Source organism: Pavona decussata, unplaced genomic scaffold (assembly GCF_977016875.1).
Source record: "Pavona decussata unplaced genomic scaffold, jaPavDecu1.1 SCAFFOLD_27, whole genome shotgun sequence".
Taxonomy (NCBI): Eukaryota; Metazoa; Cnidaria; class Anthozoa; order Scleractinia; family Agariciidae; genus Pavona; species Pavona decussata.
The window spans coordinates 1,054,119-1,079,000 of NW_028145450.1; the positions used below are offsets into that span (position 1 = coordinate 1,054,119).

Genomic DNA, 24,882 nt, shown 5'->3' on the forward strand with positions numbered 1-24,882 from the left:
ATGCAACTGGGCGTTCGTCTTTTCAGTTGATCGGCTGTGCTTTCTCTCACAGTACCGTAATAATCGAATAAAAGCCCCGGTGTTATGGTTTGATTTCGTTTAAAGGACTTTTTAGGGGCTATTTTGTGCTAGGACTTATCGTTAGAGTGAATTTTGTGTTTCAAACTTGGTTGGGTTTGTGACGGTAAAAACAGCCTGGAACACAAAGCTAGCAGCATCCAAAATTAACCTTAACAGCCCATCGACGAATTCCCGGGAGGCCTTATAATCGGAAGGAGTTTATCGTCAAAGTTTGGGAGGGAGGAGAAGGAGATTATATTCGGAATTTTTACGACCGTAATCTTTACTTATCGCCAGTAATCTTTTCTCCGCTTTCAACATTCGGGTGGTGAGCCACTTCCGCCAGGTCCCAAGTTACCCCGTAGATAACACAATAGACCTCATGCAAAAATGGATGACATTTTAATATTCTTTTGTCTGCATTCAAAATAGACCTTTACACGTAAGCCTCGCTCAAGTTAAAATATACTTTTCATTTTTGAATTTAAGAACGAGATTAGTAGGACCAATTTGAATGCAAACAAAAGAATATTTAAAATGTCAGCCATTTATGCATAGGGTCTACAGACTGACAGCGATATGAACTTTTGTACTGAACAACTACAAGATAGACTAGACGACAGAACCTCACAATAGACTTGATATATGGAGCATCACACTGGTTGTAATGCAACAAGCTTCATTTATTAAGTAAACAGAAACAGGATTTTTTTTTCTAGTATTTTTAGCGTATGTGCCCTGAACAGTACTATCTTGAGGATGGTGCCTACTAATACAGAGGTATTTTTGCGCGGTTTATGACCATGCGGGAAAAGCAGATCTTAGCAAGGGTTATTGGAATCAAGAAAGAAAATTGGGGGTAACCACGCATTTTTTGGAGATAGTTAAGCAACAATAATTCAAAAAAGCGCTAAAATACAACGGCAATGTATGGCATTTTTTCCCAAATTGAAGATTAATTATCTCTGAAAAATGGATGGTTAGCCCCAATTTTCTTTTTGGATACCTAGAGCGCTTGCTAAGTTCTGCTTTCTCTGCATGATTTTAAACCGCTCAAATTGCAATATCCCTGTATTAGTAGGCACCACCCATAGGAAACCCGAGTATCTTGAGCTGCGCAGAACGTATGCGCAGTAACAAAAGTAGGCACCGTCCTTAAGAAAGCTAGACCAGACTTTTTGGATAAGGGGTTTAGTTTCTAAAGAAACTGGTGCCGTATCGGTGGGGAGTAGAAACGAATGATTGGTTTATAAACTGAGTTGATAACTGAAGGTAAATTGGCCACAGTAAAGAGAGTGGATTCGCTCTGACGAAGGGTTAACGCTCGAAACATCAGCACTCGAATCTCTTTCCGGTGGCCAATTTACCTTTAGTTATCAACTCTGTTGATAAACCAAACATTCCTAGACCATAATATTATTAGTTTCATTTTAATTTGGTACCTTCACTCTCTTTACAGACTTTTTATTGGGGACCTCGCAGGACCTGACATGATATACCTGCTCGAATTCTTTAGGGTGCAGCTTACTGTCTCTGTTCTACTAGGGCTCGTTTTTGTACCAAAGGTATGCACCTCTTTCTCGTTTTCAACGCTTCAAAGTGAATACCTATCTCGCACCCAGAACCCTCAGGCTCTTTGGTCAGCGGTTGGTTTCCCGGTAACCCTCCTCTGGGAAAAGTACCTGAGGAACCTGGGTACGAGATTGAGAGAATATAAATATGACTTTTATTGACGCGAAAATGTTAATGTTAAGGACCAGTCGAGAGATCAATCTTACTTTCTTCTCACGCTTTTGATATTCAGATATTTCGTGTAATTAAGGGACGTGGAGATGTGTTTGATACGAGTGGCCGGATTGCGTCCATAAAGGGGGCTGCCCTTAACATGGCAGCTGCCGGAGCCTCAGAAGGGACCGTGAACTTGAGCCAAGAAAATGAGGATCTTAAGGTAGGTTTACTTCCTAAGTCACAATGGCTGTACACCTTGTCTCAGTTTAGCTAATGGCGTCAGACCGACAAGGCGTCTTTGTGTGAAAACGGGATGGACACGGTTTCGCATGTAAAAGAGCCACCTTAAATTTTCGAAAATTTAAGGTGGCTCCAAACCTCTTTCCTAGAATGTTTTTAACTCTGCAAAACGTTGTATCTAAATACGCTGATTACAGTTCTACAATAAAAATGGGGGGTCACTGAGCTCGTTTTTAGTTATAACCTTTCAAAGGTAAAATTAACGGTTGAAACTGTTGCTATGGTTACCTATTATGTTAAGAAAACTGCAATAACTTATTCGCCAATGTTCAAGCATTTGTTAAGTATTATAATTGTTGTATAAACTGATAAAGAGTGGTAGTAGTAATCCGTGAAAGTATAAGTGCTGCATGGAGAATGATGGAAACCAGTGCCAGCTACTTCAGGGCCATGGCCGTTTCCACACTGAAGACAGACAGTGGACAAACGTTTCTGGACGAACAAGCCATCGCAGACGACAAATCGTTGTAGTGTGAACGTCCAAGTTCGTGCCGGCTGTCCCGTCTAAATAGCTGTCCGCGTTCGTTTTCTGTCTTATATTCTTAGAACACGATATATATATTGTTAGCTACTTGTTCCTTCAAAACGTTATCCGCTCACTGTCTGTCTTCTATTATGAAAATGGCCACTGTTGCAAAAAAGAAGGGGATGCTAGCCCCTTGTGTTGTGGTCTAGCCTGTTCACATTGTTCATGGGTCGGGTGGGTGGATGAGTGGGCAGGCGGGATCACGATAGCACTTATACCTGTTGTCATAGACTCCTGTACATTTGAGCATTTTGCATTCCGTTATACCCGAAGATATTCCCCCATATCCTAACCAATCTCGCCACGTTGTTGGGGGAGGGGATGGCACTACCCAGCTCTCTTTTTTCCATAATTGTTTCTTTTACTACTGTCGCTGATTGTTAATAGCCCTTTATTCACAAATTCAAGTGAAAAGGAGATTGAGATTCTAATCTGCCTATTTAAGGTCTTTTGCTTTTTTTCTTTCGTGAAATTAAAACCTGAGTCCTGTGGCGAGTACAAGTAAAAGGACACGCCTGTACGCGGGAAGAACAATTTGTAACTATGCATTGTGCTTTGCGAGGTGATTCAGTAGATAAAAACTTAAATATCCCTTTGATTTCTTTCAATACTTTACTTGGAAATGAAAATGGTATGATCCCTACAATTTTTTCGTTTGTCATTTTTCCAGGAGGAAATACGAAAATTATACGGTCAGTTACAACAAATGAAAACAGCGAACATGGAGGCGGGAAACAGACACCTGGGTCGCTCCTGTTCTATTCTGTTTGGCGGCTCTACTCCCTCACTGCTTAGCTCATCCACCCCTAATAACAACAGTAGCACAGTATGCTTGGTGAACTCTGGAAAAGAAAGGCGACAACAGAGGTACTCAGCTGCAGCTGAGCTTGTCAGCGACTTCGTTTGACGGACGATTCCATGGAGCACCTTGAAGGAATATTCAACAATTATTCCACGAGCGCGCGTTGGATATGAGATCATAGATAGCCAACGGAGTTGGTTATCTATCATCTCATATCCAACATGCGCGAGAGGGATACTTATTTTATTAAAAACAATCATGGAAATATTGATAGATCTTGCTGATTTCGCTTTGCAAGGACAACCAGAAGTCAATTTAATGGTCGATCAAATCTCTGGAATTGCATTATAGAATGATCCAGTTTTTAATAACAAAAATTATCCACTCGATTTCGCTAAACACGAACTCATAGCCATGGAGGAGGTAAGGTGGGGGGGGGGGGGGGGGAGTACGGGGTAACTTGACGGAAACTTGGGTAGTGACATGCCCAAGGCCCTGTAAACCCTGAACTTGAATTCCTAGTGGTGAGTAAGGACCAAGAAAGATTAGCAAGTGAAATGAACCGTACGGGGAATGAGGAAGTGGTTCGCAGGGCTTGCTCTGTTCGCTGAATTTTTTTTTCTGCTGGTCTTCCTCGTCCCCTGGCGGAGCCTTCCCCCACTCCCGGACCCGATCCGACCCTGCTATGATTGACTATGAACCGTATGGGGCATGGGGAAGGAGTCAGCATGGCTTACTGTCCAATCCCCTTCCGCCACCCCTGAACCAGATCCGACTTGGCTATGAGCTGCATGTGTGGCGAGACTAGGTACAACAGTAGTATAAAAATTCCTAGTTAGATCCGGAATTAAACGAACAAAAACATTGTGAAATCTAGAAGATATCTGCTTCAAACTCGACGAAATAGCGAAGTTTGAATTTCACGGGGTTTTTTTCCCGCCATGAAAACAACAATGGCAATTTGTAATTAATTCCCTTCTTCTTCAGTTTAAATCTGATCTCCGTGGAATTCTTTTTCTTTTCTTTCTTTCTTTTTTTCAACTCAAACAACGGGTAATCCAGGCTCCTTAGATTTCAGTTAACGCGTTCAGCTAACATTTTACGATCTCAGACGAAGGATTTTTAGATTTCACCGCCATCATCATCGATTTCACCCCCTATCCAGGGGAAAAATTTATGTTCTAGTCAGTTGAATTCATACAGGGCATCTTCTTTCCAGGGGAAGTAGTCATGTTCCTTTCACTCTGCTGTAGCCTCGTGAAATCATTACATGAACGTTGATTTCGTGTCTCGTATAATTCAAGCTGGTCATACCTTCTCAAACTTGCACGAGATAGTGGAACACACATTCATAGGTGGATCGGACATGGGGAGGAAAATAATTTGTACACATTGGCGATTTGATGCCGGGATGGGTAAAGGTTAGTGTACCTAATAGTTGTTTACAGATTTCTGTGGCTGCTTCTTTAAATTCCTTGTTCTTTTATTATTTCGTGTCTTTATCATGGATTTGAGTAATTTCTCTCTATTTAGGTTTTTGCTATGCTAATCGGAGTCTGGCGGATAACAGAATACTAGAAACGCCTAAGAATCATCCCAATTCAGGTTTACTTTTTGGCGCCGGTGCAGGTTTTCGAGCCAAAACTTTCCCGCAAAAGAACACATTTTGACAGTAATGAATTTTGAAGGAGATTGTCTAAGACTTAGTGGCTGGAGGAAGGAAAACCCTAGAAGGCGAAACAACTTTTTGTTTGGTTTACATGTAGAAATTTTGGTCTTCCTCCTAGGGCCAGGTTCTTCCTCCCTCCATGTAAACAGCCCTTAGAGAAATAGTCCCACAAGAATGAATTTAGGAAGCTGTAAAGTTAATGATAGGCCAGTTCCAAGTCGAGGGATTTGATACGTTATATAGGTCCCCGGCGGCCAACGACGGGTCACTGTTGCGGAAATATCGTTCCCTTAATGTTTTCTCGTTGGCACACATGCAGGCAAACGTTGCTTGCGTCTGTTTTTGAGTTTTTGCCTTTTTTTTGTCTTTCCCCAGTGTGAGCGGAAACTGGGAATTTTTTGGGAAACAATTTTTCTTGGCAAAAATGTTTCTTAATTTGCCGGTTTATGCGTTGGAAATCTGATCGCTGGTCACAAGGTTGCAGGCTGTAGACTAAGAATTATTGGCTGCATAAACGCACGCGCAAACCGATCGAAATTGCTGAACGCGGTTTCTATTTGTCTCAGTCGAGCATGTCGTCGTAGAATATCAAAACAATCTGTCTATCGTCCTTGAGGTTTATGCCGATTAACTTGGAAAAAGTTAAGTAAGTGATTTTGACTGTAGATAATGCAGTTAGCCAACAACTCTTCAAGTTTTGACCCGTGACTGGTGTTACGAGCAGGCTTGAGAGAAGCTTTTGTTACGTCCTCTGTAATTAGTTGTACAATGTAAAATAAAATCGATTAGCGTTTGATTTCTGTTGAAGTTTAGTCTTTCTGTCTATTGATCGTGTATTTATGGACAAACGCTCATGCCAACTAAAGCAACCTTGCTCCGTTCCTTTTACTCAGCACCAAGGAATTGAAGATGGACCTCACTCGATATCAACGCTATCCAAAAAGGGTGTGCGTGCTTGGTCACGCATACAAGCTCCATGAACGCATTACTCACTCAGTCACACATTCTTTTCACCTTCCGTGGGTCATAGGGCCGCAACGTGCGCGCGTTTGGTCCCAGCCGGAAACGTAGAAACAATTTGCGGAAATGTCTGCATTCCATAACGCTTGAAATCAGATTTTGCGCAAGCGCGTGCTAGAACTTAAAACAATATTCACGTGACCGCTATCAACCAATAGGCAATCGAAGACGATCAGACCACTTTCATCCATAGACTTTCCTGCTTCCAAATTTAGAAACGAGGTGAGAATTAAGTAACACGGAAGGAATTCATTTGTTTATTTTGAAAGTCTGTATGAATTTCGTCCCCATACGGTGATCGGATAAAGTCCCTACGCATGCATACACGTTTCAAATTCTGCGACTAACGCGAATTTAGCTTACTTTTTAACATTAAGTTGCATGGTACCCCTCTTATTGACTTTCAATAGACTCTTCACCAAAATGGCGGCAACAGATTTGAATGAGTTAAAATTGAACTGAATGAAAAACTGAAACCAGCCCTGGAAAGGGCACCTTTACTTTGGTAACCTTGCAAAGTTTCCGCATATAAGGTGTTATATCAGCTTAAGAAATGTAAGATGAAATTTGACAAATTTACAGACGTTTGTATGACTGGGGGTATACCCCCAGTCATACAAACGTCTGTAAATTTTTCATTTTTCAACTTACATTTTCTCAGCTGATATCACACCTGATATGCTGAAACTTTGCAAGGTTACTAAAGAAAAGGTACTCTTTCTAGTACTGGTATACGTTTTTAATTTAAACTTATTTGAATTTTCGGCCGCCATTTTGGAGAACAGAAGGGTCCATTACTCCTATTCGAGACGTTTTCGTCTAAGTAGCTCACTCTTCAAAACGATATTTGAACCCATGATTTCATGGGTTCAAATCTAGCCTTCCCCGCAGTCGTTTTTAGGGGACACGTATTACCTCTTCCCCGAGTCCCCTAAAAATGACTGCGTGGGCCAGTTCGAATCCCGTTCAAGCCTGAATTTTTTCAGGCTTCCTATTCAAAACTGCGAGGGTCTTTCTTCTATTTAATCTTTCACCGCCAGTTCAAATATATGTTTCATGAATATTCAAGTAAATTTTTTACTCAAAGGAGGAAACCAAAGCAAACAGCTGTATAAAGAGTTACTAACGCAACTGTAAACAAACCTAAGACGTGATATTGCCAATCCAATTAGAAAGTTAGAACCATTAGACCACATCACCGGAGTCCGACGGGTTCCAGTTTCCTAATTTAGAACTCGATTTCTTTAAAAGGTTGATTATATTTTTTCCTGTGCGAATTTTCCAGACCCCCGCTGGTGACGTCTTGATCATTAGGTTAATTATTACACCACACTGAATGAGAGCGTGATTAACCGAGCTTTTTAACTATGCTCGTTCGTCCTATTGAATACAGTTTTCGTTTTAAGATAATTTTTCTAGAATGATAAACTTAGCTCAACAACACAAATTCACAAAGCAGGCAGGAATGGAGTACCTTGTTGTGTAACCTTGGAAACTGAGACAAGGGCCAATACAGCGAAAAAAATATTTACGCATTGAAAACATTGTAATGTAGTTAGCCAACGGTCTTTAATACTATAAATCCACGGCCACGCAATTCTGAGAAAGATATCGATAGCTTGATTCTACGACAGTTAAAGTTGTTACGAGTTTCCACTTAGTAAAAATAATGCTGACTCGATTTAAAATAAAGTTTCTGTTTTGATTTTGTACTATAGCAGCCCAATCAAGTGTAATCTATTTTATGATATTTGACTTTCTGTAGTAAAACTTGATCCATGATCCCTGGCCCTCACAGCACCACTGATCCCGATCGCACGGCTTGTGATCCCAGATCCCGCGGGCCTGTAATCCTTGATCCCATCTTATTTTCTGCCTTGGATACCGGATCCCATATACCTCGTTACGACCCTGTTTTGGTGGACAGACTCTTATGGCAACTAAAGCAACCTTGGCATGTTCCTTTCAGTCAGCACCAAGGAATTGAAGGTGATCCTCACTCGATATTAACGCTATTCAAAAAAGGTGTGTGCGCTTGGTCACGCTTTACTCACTCTGTCACACATTCTTTTCACCTTCCGTGGGTCATAAGGCCGCAACGTGCGCGCGTTTGGACCCAGCCGGAAACGTAAAAACAATTTGCAGGAATGTCTGCATCCCATAACGCATGAAACGAGATTTGCGCATGCGCGTGCTAGAAACTTCAAGCAATAGAAACGAGGAAGAAATTCATTGGTTTATTTTGAAAGTCTGTATGAATTTTGTCCCCAGACACTATTTTTGAACTATTTATTTTTGATGACGTCAACCCATGGGATATTGAGACGTCATCTCCACCCCCTCCAACAATAAGGTTTCTGTTTTGATTTTGTACTATAGCTACCCCATCGAGCGTAATCCAGCTCTTTAAAGTTCAACAACCCATAACCAGTTAGTGGGCCAACCACAAAACTACTATTCACTAATGTTTTGTACGGTTAAGAATTCTTGGCACGACATGAGTAAACATTTTAATTACTCTTTATGCGGGTCGAAAACTGCATCGTTCGAAAATCTAAACATGACTGGTTTAAAAATCTGTTTTGTCGCTTTCGAAGGCAGTACCCTTCAATATAGTTTTTATCTCTGAATGATGGATTGACAGGTAGGATCGAAATCTTTCAAACTCAATGATCCCTGACCAGCCCCCATTTACAAATATCAACTTCCTGTTTACCTTTTTTTAATGCATCACAAAATATATAGCTTTTTTGCTGCGCAGTTCGATGATTATTTCACGAGAGCAAGCAAAGACGAAGGATCTCGTCGTCGGTAGAGATTTCTTGAAAACGCAACAGAAATGACGACGAAGCATTCTCAGCCTGAAGATTGTTTAACGTTTCTTGAACAAGCAAATTCTTCGAGTGAAAAAAAGATCATCGCAAGATTTGGAAATACGTTGGAACACGGTTCTCTAGACGAGTTTCTGAACATTTTTACAAGGTATTTTTTTTTCATTCCTGCAGTATATTGTCTTCAATGGGTTGTGTTTTTACAAGACTTAATTTAAGAACAAAGTTGACTCCGGTTTTCACTTTGGAACTGAGAGCAATGTTTACGTACCTATCATTAAGTGTGATTCTTAAGCGAAGCCCTACTGCGCAGTTTCTTCCCTTTCGGTACTTTATATTAGCTACAAGATTAGGTATACAAGTTTGCTTCGAAAGGCAACTCTAACTATATTCGATATTCTACTTCCTTATTTCTTTTAGTGTTTTTTTAATATATTGTATATCTTCTTCTTGTCTTACTCTGCGCGCTTCGATTAACTTTCGCCTAATGCGATCCAGTGTATTTAGTAAAAGAAGTTGCATTTCTTTGTATTTATACATTTAATGTTGTTATTAATTTAATGTACACTTAATGATGAAATAAATAAAAAAATTCCTATATATCGAGTCCTTGAACGAAATTGACCCTTTTACTTAAAGCAGTTGCGCCATACTTCCTTTGGGTAATGTTTTACTTTAATTTGCAAGCCAGACTGTAATCACGTTTAAGCGTTTCCACCTTTCCAACTTAATCGCTGAAAAGATCATTTGAGTAATTTCTCTATCGACGCTTGGTATACCGACATGTAGGAATATCACGCACGATGATGAGGTCCACAAAATCTGCAGATACTTGCGGTCCTTCCGGATTTTTGACGAAGCGGATCAAAATCGGATCTGTAACCCCATCAACAGTGCAGAGAGAAAGGCAACCGAACTCTTAACAGAAATCGGGAAAAGAGGACAACATGCTTACTGGTTTCTGGCGCATGCGCTGAAATCACTGGGGACGAAACAGAAACGTCTGTTTAATCACTTCCATGGCGGGGATTTTTACTGCTGTGGTACGTATGGGCCATTATTGATTTTGTTTTTACGTTACGTTTAGTCTTCACGTGCGAATATTGACCCTTGACTGCCAAAGTTAATGGGGTTTAAACGAATTGGAGCGTCACTATAATATAACATCTCGGGTAGCTCGCACTGTGACAAAGTTTTATTTTCAGTTTCGCACGCACCACATCACTGTCTTCAACCCAAAATTTTGACCGCTGTTAGGTACAAATTGTCCAATGAACGACTTGATTCTAGAGCAAGCAAAGCAGGCGTAGAGTAGAGTATTCTTTTTAGATATACGTAAGTGCGTAGGATAAACATCAGCAAAGTTGTTATGGATATATTGGTGGCGCTGCCGTAAGCAAAAACAAGAACAAATTAAATTCAAATTAAAGAAAGCAGGAAGCTTCTGTGATTCGTTGATAGTAGGTGGGACGAAGGTTTGACCATGAGCGACCCTCGTTTGCATTACGTCAGACTTGCTAATTTTGTTCGTTAGCTTGACTTTGTTATATGCATACCTGCGTGTCGAGTTGTTCAGCATCGACGAATTCGCGAAGAAGCAAAGATATAATCAAGATAAGATTGATGCCCAAACAAAAACTACGTGCTTGAAATTGTCAAACGGTTTGCAAGAAATTTCGTCCAATTCAGTCTTCCTTGGAATTAGTAGCAAAACGCAATTTCGTTTCTACGAACTGAAGTTAATCGAAAGCTGTTTGATTGTCATTAATTAACCTGTATTATTTACGCAGTTTGCAAAGACATTGAACAGAGAGAAAGAGAAGAGCAGCTAGAATTCCAAGGTAAGATAACAGAGCCCTTTAATTAATAATTTACTCTTCAGATCTGGTAATTTCCCAGCTGGACAAAATCCCTTATTTTGTTTTGAAACTTGCGGTTAAACAAACTCGACAGTAGAAAAGTACTGTGCAAAGTTAAGGGTGGTTCATTTGAATGTTTACACAGCATGATTTCATCCAGTGACCGAAAAGTTAGAGCTTATAGTACAGCTTATCTTATCTTAACTGAACAGTTTCTTGCTGTCATGAACTGTCATTTAAATTGAATCGTAATAATTCGGAATTTTATCAAGAATCGAAACATGTCGAAAGTCAGAACTTTATCACATGATTCGGGGTTTGAACCGGAAAGAAAGAAATAAAGGGAAGGAGACAGTGCGTTATTACACACCATTAATTTTTACGGGGAAGCAATTATCACCTGCAGTGAATATGACCCACTTATGGATTTCCAAACGGCACGTTTCGTTTAATCCCGACAATATATTAAAGGTTTCACGTGCGAACTAACAGTTTCGCAGCCTCTTCCCCTGTCCCCGTTAAAACACTGGAATACGCTAATACGCTAACGAAGAAAACGTTACCTTGAACTGTCATCTGCGCATGCGACAAAAAGGCGCACTCACGATCCTGGATTTGAATGACGTCAGCGTTTTCAAAGCCTCCGTTTCTGCCGTCCACACTTATACGGTAGGGCTCACGTGTTCAAATGTCCCCTCTATGAAGAACGTTTTCAAATGTATGCGTTTTCAATAAAAACGCTCAGCACTGATTTTTGATCGTCTCAGAGTAGATGTAAGACCAATATATGCATTTATTGCTTTTCATCGTACTGTCTATTTTTTTTTTTCAAAAAACTTTCTTTCTGTTCCCTTGAAATCAAAATCCATCTTTTGTGTTCAGTTTTAGCCACTTTTTTTTTGTTTTTTTCCAAATTCTTTTAAAATCTTTTTCAGTGTATTGTTTGTTTTCTCACTAGGAATAGTAAACAAGCTAGACATTTTTTGGGAGGTAGCCCGCTAGCTTCTATCACTTTCCTTTAGAAAGTTTTCGCCTTATACTTCCGGTTTAATTAATTTAATTATCTGAATCCCTTTTCTCCACCACATGATAATCAATGGACTTTTATTGTTTTCTTCTAATACCTCTAATTTGTCTCAAATGAATTTGTATCACATCAGATTTGGACCCTGACCTTACCACGATGCTCGCGACCGCTATTGGGTCGATAATGAGAGCTTTCAAGGAAATGGTTGAAGAAAAATGTGCAACAGCAAAAGAAGCAGTAAAGGAGAGGGCAGAGGAGAGGATCAAAAGTAAGAAAGTTCCCTCCTTTAGCGAATTTGTGCAAAAAAAGTATACGTAATTAAGTCCTCTATTAAATTTTGTCCTATCTTTACACCCGTCCTCTCTCCTCCCCCCCCCCAATAAAACTCTTCCGTCCTTTCTTCCTTCCTTCCTTCCTTCTTTCCTTGCTTCCTTCGTTCCCTCCCTCCTTGCTTCCTTCCTTCCTTTTTTCCTTCCTTCCTTCCTTCCTTCCTTCCTTCCTTCCTTCCTTCCTTCCTTCCTTCCTTCCTTCCTTCCTTCCTTCCTTCCTTCAGTCCTCCAGTTCTTGCTTTTTCCCTTTTTTCTTCCACCCTTTATCCCTTCCTTCCTTCCCCTCCATCCCTCATTCCCTTCCTTCCTTCCTTCCTTCGTTCCCTCCCTCCTTCCTTCCGTCCTTCCTTCCTTCCTTCCTTCCCTCCTTCCTTCCTTCAGTCCTCCAGTTCTTGCTTTTTCCCTTTCTTCTTCCACCCTTTATCCCTTCCTTCCTCCCCCTCCATCCCTCATTCCCTTCTTTCCTTCCTTCGTTCCCTCCCTCCTTCCTTCCGTCCTTCCTTCCTTCCTTCCTTCCTTCCTTCCTTCCTTCCTTCCTTCAGTCCTCCAGTTCTTGCTTTCTCCCTTTCTTCTTCTACCCTTTATCCCTTCCTTTCTCCCCCTCCATCCCTCATTCCCTTCCTTCTGTTCTTCAGTCCGTCCTTCCTTTTTTTCTTCCATCTCTTATCGCTCTCTCCCTCTCCCTCCTTTTCTCTCCTTCCTTCCATCTTTTATCCCTCCCTCCCTTATATCATTCTTCCTCCCGTCCTCCCTCCCTCCCTTCCTTTCTTCTTTAATTCCTCTACACCTCCCTCCCTTTCTTCCTTCCTTCCTTTCTTCCTTCCTCCCTCCCTTCCCTTCCTCCCAAACCTTCCTCCCACCCTCCCTCCCTCCCCCCCTCCCTTCCTTCCTTCCCTCCTTCCTTCCTTCCTCTCTCCCTTCCTCCTTCCCTTCCTCCCCCCTACCTCCCTCTCTTCCTTCCTTCCTCCCTTCCTTCCGCCCTTCCTTTCTTCCTTCCTTCCTCCCTCCCTCCCTTCCTTCCTTCTTTCCTTCCTTCCCTCTTCCCTCCCTCCATTCCTTCCTTCTTTCCTTCCCCCTCTCTCCCTGACTGGCTGTCTTTTCCCCCACCTTTCCTCCTCTGTCTGTATCATTCTTCCTCCCTTCCTTGCCTCGCACTTCTTCTCATTCCTTCTTTTTGTTGCAGGCTAAAAAACATTTTTCTTGATTTTCAGAAGCACGTGAAAAGTTAAGACTCGACACGGATAATGTCGCAGTGACTCAAGAGTCCCTTGATGACGATTTGGAGCCTGATCACGAGGACGATACCAACAACGAGGGTAAAATGAAGTCAGCATCCTGTAATGTAATCTCGTACCCAGGTATCGCTCGAGTTTTTACGCTGAAAAGTGAGATCCTCTTTTCTGCCTGAACGTGAAAGGTCTGAGTACAAGGTTACATGTCAAATTCCTTTTAAATTTCATATGCATTATTATTTATTTATTTATTCATTTATTCATTCATTTATTTTACTCCTCCTGACTGAATTTGAATTGACGAAAAGCCAAGAGCTAAGAGATGCAAGGACAACAGATCAATTCAAAAAAATTACTCCAAGAAAAGATAGCACATGAAACAGCTTAGGGCTTAAGGAGGGCTTTAGTAGGTGTAAGGGAGAATGCCAAAAATCAAACTAATCATAACAAGTACAAAATTATCGAATCTGATTTTTGTTTTTATTTTATTTTTTTTAACAGCTTTATTGACCATCACACATGTTAAATACAATAAATTAAACAACCAGAAAGAAATGAAAAATACGTGAAAAGTGATAAGGTCAAAAGGGCAGGTGCGAACGGGACGCGAGGACCCATGCGAGGCACCTCCCATGATACAAATAATAATTAAAACACAAACAACCAAAAGACGCTAAAAAAAACTAGGGATGGCAGGAGCAGGATCGTACAATTGACCAGGTACAGGGATAGAATATGTCGAAGTGATTTTGCAAAAGGCGAAACATGTGCTCAGTAACAAAGTTGCGGAAGGAAGCAGTAGTTGAAAAACTGGTAGGGGGTGATAATTTGCAGATATAGTTCCAGAGCTTAACAATACGATTAAAGTAAGAGGAGTAAGATTGGCCACCAGCAGTCATGATTTGAGCATTAATAGGATAGTGTTCACGTCATGCCTGGTGTAATTGGACAGTACGCGTCATTTGCACGCTCTGTAACTAAATAGATCTCGAACAACTGCAGGTTGGCTTTTTTTCTCAAATTTTGTTAGAGTTATGATTAAAGGGGAACTATCATGCAAATTTGTTGTCGGCAGAAACAACGAAATAATTGTCAAAATATCACCCCAGTCCAATGAAAATGTCGATTAGTGCCTCTGGCCAGAGACAGAGTAGGTCAGTATGGATTGAAACTTGAAAAATGTTACGCTAATGTTTTTCAAGTTGTCGAATTTTTGTTTCCAAAATGCGCTAGAAAAGATCACGAGTTGTTCCTTTAAAGAATTGAGTTGATTTCTTTCCCCTCGCCATTCTAGAATTGTTTGGCAGCATTGAAAGTCTTATTTCATCATTTTTAACAAAAGGTATCGAAAACCCCTGTACTCATACTCGTGATTAAACAGATCAGACTCCCGCTGCGCGGTTGTCCGATTTTGTTAATCACTCGTATGATTACAGACCAAATTGGACCCCACTCAGTCCTGTTATCATTTTTATTAGTACTATGCCATTTTACTCTCTCTTAAATAATCGAGTTAATCATGCTTCATAGATTTGGCGGATGACTTGACTGCACTCGAGACCGCTCAGTCCGTGATGAGAGCTTGGAAGGGAAAATTTGAGAAAAAATGTTGTGATGCAAGAGAAGCAGTAAAGAGGCAGAGAAAACGTGAGTTTTCTTACGTAATTACCACTTGACGTGTTGTCATTAGTGCATTTTGCAGACCTGAAAGGAAACAGCTCGAAACATAGAATACTCCCCTCAAGCCGTAGCCTAAATGCTCTTGAAAATAAGAACTCGGGTGGAGACATTTTGCTTCCCCTTCCCTATCTCAGGAACAAAAAAATACCCCAGAGTCAAAAATTTGAACGTGATCATTTCCTGTTGTTGGTTTGCAAAGGATGCCAAAGAAATGTGCTAAAAAAGTGAAATGAGGAACAGATCCTTCGCTTTTCTCATAGAATTGTTTATTTTGTTTGTTTTTGACGTTCTTGTTCACTAATATTACATGCAATACACAAACTGGGTCAACTCTAGGGGTCCTGAAAATATTGTACTTGCAAGTACTCCCTCGCAAGTTTTTGCATCACTGAGTACCTAAGCATGTCGTCTTTTGTTGGTTGGTTGTTTAATTCATTGATTGATTGATGGATTAATTGATTAATTTATTACCATCAGGAATTGCTGCGAATGTCAAAGGATTTTTGGATGATGACATCAAAGGTGTGTAATCGCTCACTACAATAATTATAGGAAGTCTGGGCACTAAATACTGCAACCAAGTTTAATTTAAGGGACAGTTGGGGGATACTATAGAGGACACAAGAATGGATACTCTGAAATAACAACGACGACAACAATGACAAAAAAAAAAAGAAAAAAAACTCACTGTAATGCAGCTCCTGAATTGCCTACCACATGTTAAGCGTCTATCCGATACCACTTGATGTCATCTCCAGACTATATTATCCCGTAACCCCTCACTTGACGATAAATCAACTAAAGATGTTGCAAAGATGGAAAAAAGTCAAAATTCAGTGGTAAAGATTATGAAAAACTCCCCTATTTCCATTATTCAGTTTCTAAACTGATGCTAATCCTGCATGGAAAAGTTAGCCGAATGCTGTAGGACGTTTTTTTTGGTCTCTTGGAGAATGGGAACGGATTTACTGAATGAGAGATATTAGTCAGAATAACTGGAATATAAAACAAAAACCACGACCATTCTAAAAGAGAAGTGAAAACTCGTTCGCTCTGTTCATTATGCCCCAAGGAGCAGAATGATCGACTGGAATGATATTCTAACGATTCTATAATGGGAGAATGAGAAAAGGTACTAAAACGCCATTCTAAGAAATTCTCATTCAAGAATGTCTCCACAAAAACTTGTACGTAGTCGCATAAGACGTAATGTATAAAATCTCAACCCGGCAACATGCATTAAATTTACCTTATATCTCATAGGAACATCTCCAACAACTCATCCAGATACCACTGATAAAACCAGTCAAAGAAAGGACGAGACACGCCAGGCGCAGGACAATGTTGTGTCCAAGGAGCAATACAGCACAGTAATCAGACGCAAACGAGCCTACAAGGCAGCTTTCGTAACGTTGTCAGCGGTAACTCTGTTCACCTTCTATCCACTTCCGGCGTTTGACTTCATTTTCCTGTTCATTTATTGCAACTTCTTGATGCTTTTGATTACCTTCTGATTTACCATTAAACATTTCAAAAGGAATTAAATTAAATTAAACATTTCAAAAGGAACGCTTCTATTGGTCATTTGCTCCAACACATTTCAAAATCTTTTATGCTTTGTGTACAGTCAAGGCCAAAAATGCTTCCAATTCATATAAGAAAGAAGTTTATATCAGGCTTCATAACCATTGCCTTTTATTAACTATGGTTTCATAGTAAAACATGGATTTTTGACGTGAATATTTAGTTTATAATATGCGGAATGGTATTGTATGTAGATATCACGCTATTGTTTTTGATAATTCCCTTTTCAAGAAACTATTTAACAATTATTTGAAAAAATTGCAGTTAGGCTGGCTCCTTCGAAAGTATTGTATATATTATTTTATGTCAACGTTACTAAATTAAAAAAAGGACAACGAGCGGTTACCTATATCAAAGAATTTGGAATTAAATTAATCATTTACATTTTACTGAGCTTCTCGCTGTAGCGAGAAGTAGTGGTTGTTAACCATTTAACAAAAAACCGGAATTTCGGTAGAAGTAAACTTGCTCCATTTACCTCAAGAAACTGTAATTTCGATTAATTGGACACATCCTGGACACGACTGTGATAGCCAAGCTTAAGGGTGCATGTGACACTGTTCTATTCAAAACGTCCACACTGGGAATAGGTGGTTTGCAACCAATCCCTAGAAATCCAAAAGATAACGGTGTGGCACTGCCATGTTGGATGACAGAACCTTCTGTTTTGTCATCCAACACGGAAGCCATACCTCTATCTCTTTGGATCTCCAGGGATTGGTTGCAAACCACCTATACGACCCCAACCCTACCTCTACCCGAAGTTCCAACCGGAATTCCCGGAAATTTTTATGTAAATGGTAAATAACTAATGATTCATATACTCGAAAGGTGCAATTACTTAACACGAAGGAGTGTTTAAGTTAGCGAAATGTACATAAACAAGAAACCCCTCAAACACGGTATAGAGCTTTGTCACTTGGCGACCATGTTGAGTCTCAGGAGAATAAAAAGCTTTGTTTTTGCGCGGCAAGCCTCGCACTGAAGTCGTGTCAGGGCATGGCCGCCGAGTGATAAAGGTCTATTGGTCCAAGAGGCGTTTCCAGGCTTTCTTCTCTTGATTTTTTTCTTTATGATAGCTTCGGGTTTTCGTAATTGGTTCAGTTAAAAATGTCACTGATGTTTATTTTAAAAGCAAAAGTCCTCTGAGTAAAAAAACCTTCAGCTTGTAAAAACGATAGTATAATAGGTGCAGGTCATCGTCTTTGAATATGTAAATAAAATATCAGCTTTGTATTTTGCCTCTTTTTACTTCTGCGCACACGTTCTGCGCATCTTGGGATGGTTCGAAAAGTTTTGATATCTTAAGCCCGGTGCCTATTAGTTCAAAGATATTTATGCACTGTTTATGACTACTGCACTTGGTAAAAGAAGATCTTAGTAAGTGTTATGAAAATCCAGAAAGAAAATTAGGGTACCACGCATTTTTCAGACATAATAATCTAAATGTCAGTTTTTGCGAATTATCACAAAAACTAAGTCGATGACCTACCTTTTTTATTGCATTTTTGTATAGTTCCCTAAATTCTTTAACTCTTCTGGCAATATGACAAGTTATCCAGTGCATCTTGACATAAGAGGCCTTTTCTCATCTACTAAAAATTCTACTGGATAAAAGTTTCTTCGAAACGTTTCTATTTGAATTAGCAGATTGAATGTCACATGCTAAAAAAAAAAAATCAATATGAGTCGCCGCGCAATATTTCGAGATAAAAACAAATGCTTCCTATGGGCTTTTTTGTATCCTGCGAACGCGGACGTAGAATCTCGACAGCCGGAAATACGTCTGCGTTAGCAGGCTAGCTTTTTTTTCGTTTGCGCGATTTTACGTCGTATTTCCATTTCCGGTGTACTGCGTGCGCGACTTTTGATAAAGGGTTTTGATTTATTCTGCTGACGCTTGCACCACGGCAGTGGCGTGAGTGGGTTACGCGTAATCTCGTAGCCTGATCTCATTAGGTTACGCGCACCTGCGCAGCTTAAAACTCTTTCGAGCCTCCTTCAAGAACTGCCGCCGGTAGTACATCAAGGTTTTGTCCATCGATTTGATAAAGAGTTCACCTAAATTATACCCGTTATTCTTCATATCAACCATTGTTGTTGTTGTTGTTGTTGTTATTCTATTTAATGTGATCTGTTTGATGGTTTTTACACTATAAGGTTACCGTATACCTTTAGAGGTGTCTCGCGTCCAAGCGATGTAGCGCATCTGGTTTAAACTGTAGATACCTTGAGCCCTATATCAAATTAAAACTTATAGAGCTGGCTATCGAACTATACCAAGAATTTTTAAATAAAATTATTTCCCGAATTTTACAAGACCTCTAAATGCGACCGTCCGAATTACCTTTTGAAAGAATTCTGCTTTTATACTACTGCTTCAAAGAGTTGCAAGCTCTTTAATCTTTACTTTTGAGTGCACGTGGCTGTCTTTGTTGTCTACATTTCCTGTGCAGTCATCTCGTGTGAGTTCATGTGGTGTGATGAGGCTGCCCATGCAACCCACCAATCAGAGACAAAGCGCAATTTAAATTACCCCCAAATATCGAGCAACGATGTGCCCATAAACTAGCTTCGTTAACTTACAACTGTTTTTAATGAATGTTTGGTTTATCAACAGAATTGATAACCAAAGGTAAACTGGCCACCGTAAAGAGATTGGAGTGCCGACGTGTTGTGCATTAGTCGGGGCGGGCTTCGTCAGAGCATGCCCTAAACAAGAAAGGCCGTGCCTTTCGAAATATTGGAAAATATACTTCCCTGACCGTGAAATCAGCCTTGCTCTTTTTTTAGATTATTTGCTTCGTCAGAGCGAATGCTTCGTGGTTCGACTCTTTAGCCAAACTCGTGTTGTCGTCTTTCAGTTAATACATTAAACTGGCAATAAATAGTATACGCTAAAAATCGTCCAAAAACAACAAAATAACAACAAAACAACAAATAATGCACTTCACTATTACAGGTAAATTGTCTAAAAGTCGATCGATCTCAGTGAAGCCGGTAGAGTCGTTTGTAATATTTTACTTACAGGAATAGTAAAGTGATGAATTAAATCCTACCCTGAATCCTATTGAGCAATCCACAGAGCTTTTTAATACACTCGTTGGACTAAAAATACCTGCACTAGAAAACCAGACAAGGGTTGTTTACAACGCCACTACAGCGTAACTAGCGTGACGTCGTCACGTCAGCGCTGAAAGTCACGTGATGTGTGGCAATTGCTGCGTGATTTTGGTTGCTTACTCGGCTGTGGCATGATTCGTTTGCTGATCGTAACAAGATGCCTGCTATACTGGCATTACGCGAGATGCTGGGGCTGATTCATTTATTCCAACTGTATGCTTCGCCGATTGATAAAACTATCCTTGCTAATGGAATAGTTTGAGTCACGACGATCGCGTTACGTTGTTTTCCGTGTGTTACGCGACTCAGACTATCAGCGGAAATTTGTCAAATTCCATTACGATAACGTAAGCTTCTCAATGACCTCTTTTCAGTCTCGCGTCGTGGTCTAAGACTGTCAAACAAAGCACGATTCCTTCACTAAGAACTCACCAATTTCCACCGTTTTACGTGTCGGGTGCTTCTTAGAAGTTATTCTTTCGATTTGTCGCTTCAAAATGGTGAAATTTCCCTTTGAAAACGGCACACTTGAGTCCAGAACATGTTAAAACAATATGGCGCGACTTAATCCGTCTTTAATAAATATATCAAATGATGCATTGACGTCACACAGGTAGGGGTGAGTGGGTCCCCTCCCTCGCAATATAAGCGACAAGAATGGATTTTGATTGGCCTGCTTTTGTTGAAGACAATCAAAACAATACATCCCGAGTAGGAGAGGGGTGAGTTTAATGAATAAACAAGATGCCTGCTATACTGGCATTACGCGTGATGCTGGGGCTGATTCATTTATTCCAACTGTATTAATGTACCGATTTGTAGCTACGAGGAAGAAAAAAAAAAAAAAAGAAAAAAAAGAAATCGACCCGTTTTTAGACACGGTATGCCCCCTAAGGGCATCCCGCGTAAAAAAACAAGATGCCTGCTTTACTGGCATTACGCGAGATGCTGGGGCTGATTCATTTATTCCAACTGTATGCTTCGCCGATTGATAAAACTATCCTTGCTAATGGAATAGTTTGAGTCACGACGATCGCGTTACGTTGTTTTCCGTGTGTTACGCGACTCAGACTATCAGCGGAAATTTGTCAAATTCCATTACGATAACGTAAGCTTCTCAATGACCTCTTTTCAGTCTCGCGTCGTGGTCTAAGACTGTCGAAAGCACGATTCCTTCACTAAGAACTCACCAATTTCAACCGTTTTACGTGTCGGGTGCTTCTTAGAAGTTATTCTTTCGATTTGCCGCTTCAAAATGGTGAAATTTCCGTTTGAAAACGGCACACTTGAGTCCAGAACATGTTAACAATATGGTGCCAAATTTAATGTTTTTAATAAATAGATCAAATGATGCGTTGACGTCACACAGGTAGGGGTGAGTGGGTCCCCTCCCTCGCGATGTAAGCGACAAGAATGGATTTTGATTGGCCTGCTTCTGTTGAAGACAATCAGAACAATACACCCCGAGTAGGAGAGGGGTGAGTTTAATGAATAAACAAGATGCCTGCTATACTGGCATTACGCGTGATGCTGGGGCTGATTCATTTATTCCAACTGTATGCTTCGCCGATTGATAAAACTATCCTTGCTAATGGAATAGTTTGAGTCACGACGATCGCGTTACGTTGTTTTCCGTGTGTCACGCGACTCAGACTATCAGCGGAAATTTGTCAAATTCCATTACGATAACGTAAGCTTCTCAATGACCTCTTTTCTGTCTCGCGTCGTGGCCTAAGACTGTCAAACAAAGCACGATTCCTTCACTAAGAACTCACCAATTTCCACCGTTTTACGTGTCGGGTGCTTCTTAGAAGTTATTCTTTCGATTTGCCGCTTCAAAATGGTGAAATTTCCCTTTGAAAACGGCACACTTGAGTCCAGAACATGTTAAAACAATATGGCGCGACTTAATCCGTCTTTAATAAATATATCAAATGATGCATTGACGTCACACAGGTAGGGGTGAGTGGGTCCCCTCCCTCGCAATATAAGCGACAAGAATGGATTTTGATTGGCCTGCTTTTGTTGAAGACAATCAAAACAATACATCCCGAGTAGGAGAGGGGAGAGTTTAATGAATAAATTAATGTACCGATTTGTGTATACGACGAAGAAAAAAACAAGATGCCTGCTATTCTCGGTTTTCACGTGACGTCACCAAATTCTAGAATTCAAAACTGGGAGGCCTACAAAATTTTTACCTTCATTCAAGGAAAGATTACCTAAAAATATGTCTGTTCACAATTTCTTAGCTCGATGTCGTGCTTTCTTTTGAAAATAGAACAGTTTCAATTTCCGAGTTTCCATCGTGCGTGACATAAGGAGGACGGCCGTGACAGAGCTTTTCCGTGTCTTAAAAATGACTCTTCGGGTGATTTTCAGCATTCTTAACAATTTAGGTTTGAGGAGAAATATTAATCTAAACATTGGAAAATTCACAAGGGCAAACAAACCTCTTTTCTGGCAAAAGTGAACTCCAGATGTTTTTTCCTATTTCCGGCCGCCATGTTTGTGCCCCTCAGAGGGACACAAACATGGCGTCTCCATACTAAGCTCTATAAATTTACGTGGAACATTTTGTCAAATAACTCGAGTACGGAATGCCGCACCGACCTGACACTTGGACAGATGCCTTATTTATTTATCCTCTATACCATGTCAATTTCTTGACTTCATTCATGGAATGGTTTCGATTTTTTTTTTCAATGGTGTGACAGTGAAAACCGAGAATACTGGCATTACGCGTGATGCTGGGGATGATTCATTTATTCCAACTGTATGCTTCGCCGATTGATAAAACTATCCTTGCTAATGGAATAGTTTGAGTCACGACGATCGCGTTACGTTGTTTTCCGTGTGTTACGCCACTCAGACTATCAGCGGAAATTTGTCAAATTCCATTACGATAACGTAAGCTTCTCAATGACCTCTTTTCTGTCTCGCGTCGTGGCCTAAGACTGTCAAACAAAGCACGATTCCTTCACTAAGAACTCACCAATTTCCACCGTTTTACGTGTCGGGTGCTTCTTAGAAGTTATTCTTTCGATTTGTCGCTTCAAAATGGTGAAATTTCCCTTTGAAAACGGCACACTTGAGTCCAGAACATGTTAAAACAATATGGCGCGACTTAATCCGTCTTTAATAAATATATCAAATGATGCATTGACGTCACACAGGTAAGGGTGAGTGGGTCCCCTCCCTCGCGATATAAGCGACAAGAATGGATTTTGATTGGCCTGCTGTTGTTGAAGACAATCAGAACAATACATCCCGAGTAGGAGAGGGGAGAGTTTAATGAATAAATTAATGTACCGATTTGTAGCTACGAGGAAGAAAAAAAAAAAAAAAGAAAAAAAAGAAATCGACCCGTTTTTAGACACGGTATGCCCCCTAAGGGCATCCCGCGTAAAAAAACAAGATGCCTGCTTTACTGGCATTACGCGAGATGCTGGGGCTGATTCATTTATTCCAACTGTATGCTTCGCCGATTGATAAAACTATCCTTGCTAATGGAATAGTTTGAGTCACGACGATCGCGTTACGTTGTTTTCCGTGTGTTACGCGACTCAGACTATCAGCGGAAATTTGTCAAATTCCATTACGATAACGTAAGCTTCTCAATGACCTCTTTTCAGTCTCGCGTCGTGGTCTAAGACTGTCGAACAAAGCACGATTCCTTCACTAAGAACTCACCAATTTCCACCGTTTTACGTGTCGGGTGCTTCTTAGAAGTTATTCTTTCGATTTGCCGCTTCAAAATGGTGAAATTTCCCTTTGAAAACGGCACACTTGAGTCCAGAACATGTTAAAACAATATGGCGCGACTTAATCCGTCTTTAATAAATATATCAAATGATGCATTGACGTCACACAGGTAGGGGTGAGTGGGTCCCCTCCCTCGCAATATAAGCGACAAGAATGGATTTTGATTGGCCTGCTTTTGTTGAAGACAATCAAAACAATACATCCCGAGTAGGAGAGGGGAGAGTTTAATGAATAAATTAATGTACCGATTTGTGTATACGACGAAGAAAAACAAGATGCCTGCTATACTGGCATTACGCGTGATGCTGGGGCTGATTCATTTATTCCAACTGTATGCTTCGCTGATTGATAAAACTATCCTTGCCAATGGAATAGTTTGAGTCACGACGATCGCGTTACGTTGTTTCCGTTGTGTTACGCTACTCAGGGTTTCAAGGGAAATTGCGGGAATTCCATTGCGATAACGTAAGCTTCTCAATGACCTCTTTTCAGTCTCGCGTCGTGGTCTAAGACTGTCAAACAAAGCACGATTCCTTTGCCAGCAATTTACCAATTTCCACCGTTTCAAATGTCGGGTGCTTCTTAGAAGTTATTCTTTCGATTTGCCGCTTCAAAATGGTGAAATTTCCGTTTGAAAACGGCACACTTGAGTCCAGAACATGTTAACAATATGGTGCCAAATTTAATGTTTTTAATAAATAGATCAAATGATGCGTTGACGTCACACAGGTAGGGGTGAGTGGGTCCCCTCCCTCGCGATGTAAGCGACAAGAATGGATTTTGATTGGCCTGCTTCTGTTGAAGACAATCAGAACAATACACCCCGAGTAGGAGAGGGGTGAGTTTAATGAATAAACAAGATGCCTGCTATACTGGCATTACGCGTGATGCTGGGGCTGATTCATTTATTCCAACTGTATGCTTCGCCGATTGATAAAACTATCCTTGCTAATGGAATAGTTTGAGTCACGACGATCGCGTTACGTTGTTTTCCGTGTGTCACGCGACTCAGACTATCAGCGGAAATTTGTCAAATTCCATTACGATAACGTAAGCTTCTCAATGACCTCTTTTCTGTCTCGCGTCGTGGCCTAAGACTGTCAAACAAAGCACGATTCCTTCACTAAGAACTCACCAATTTCCACCGTTTTACGTGTCGGGTGCTTCTTAGAAGTTATTCTTTCGATTTACCGCTTCAAAATGGTGAAATTTCCCTTTGAAAACGGCACACTTGAGTCCAGAATATGTTAAAACAATATGGCGCGACTTAATCCGTCTTTAATAAATATATCAAATGATGCAATGACGTCACAAAGGTAGGGGTGAGTGGGTCCCCTCCCTCGCGAT

At 40.5% G+C, this 24,882-nt stretch overlaps 2 protein-coding genes and 1 long non-coding RNA gene across 6 annotated transcripts in view; 2 read left to right on the forward strand and 1 right to left on the reverse strand.

Annotated features, from left to right (window-relative positions):
• Positions 1–5,881, forward strand: part of LOC146485227 (putative G-protein coupled receptor CG31760) — a 36,891-nt gene extending 31,010 nt beyond the window's left edge. The window contains exons 8-10 of the mRNA XM_085103578.1: positions 1,520–1,625; positions 1,865–2,008; positions 3,285–5,881. Of these exons, the coding sequence (XP_084959704.1) occupies positions 1,520–1,625; positions 1,865–2,008; positions 3,285–3,521 (487 nt within the window). The 3' untranslated portion in view covers positions 3,522–5,881. The remainder of the gene's footprint in view (positions 1–1,519; positions 1,626–1,864; positions 2,009–3,284) is intronic.
• Positions 4,425–6,666, reverse strand: LOC146485229 (uncharacterized). Its single transcript, XR_014863439.1, has 2 exons — positions 4,513–6,666; positions 4,425–4,479 (listed from the first exon to the last, which is right to left on the reverse strand). It is a non-coding gene; the product is annotated as an uncharacterized LOC146485229 (long non-coding RNA).
• A 1,723-nt stretch (positions 6,667–8,389) lies between these two features.
• Positions 8,390–24,882, forward strand: part of LOC146485230 (uncharacterized) — a 46,175-nt gene continuing 29,682 nt past the window's right edge. For 2 of the 4 annotated variants that reach the window (XR_014863431.1, XR_014863430.1), the window contains exons 1-8: positions 8,390–9,087; positions 9,726–9,979; positions 10,727–10,777; positions 11,956–12,090; positions 13,363–13,467; positions 14,914–15,030; positions 15,541–15,585; positions 16,327–17,666. Coding sequence is in view for 1 of the 4 variants with exons in the window: in XM_085103603.1 (XP_084959729.1) it covers positions 8,945–9,087; positions 9,726–9,979; positions 10,727–10,777; positions 11,956–12,090; positions 13,363–13,467; positions 14,914–15,030; positions 15,541–15,585; positions 16,327–16,577 (1,101 nt within the window). In the remaining 3 variants the exon portion in view is untranslated. Of the gene's footprint in view, positions 9,088–9,725; positions 9,980–10,726; positions 10,778–11,955; positions 12,091–13,362; positions 13,468–14,913; positions 15,031–15,540; positions 15,586–16,326; positions 17,896–24,882 lie in introns of those variants that run through there. The other 2 variants (XR_014863429.1, XM_085103603.1) reach the window with 2 other exon arrangements.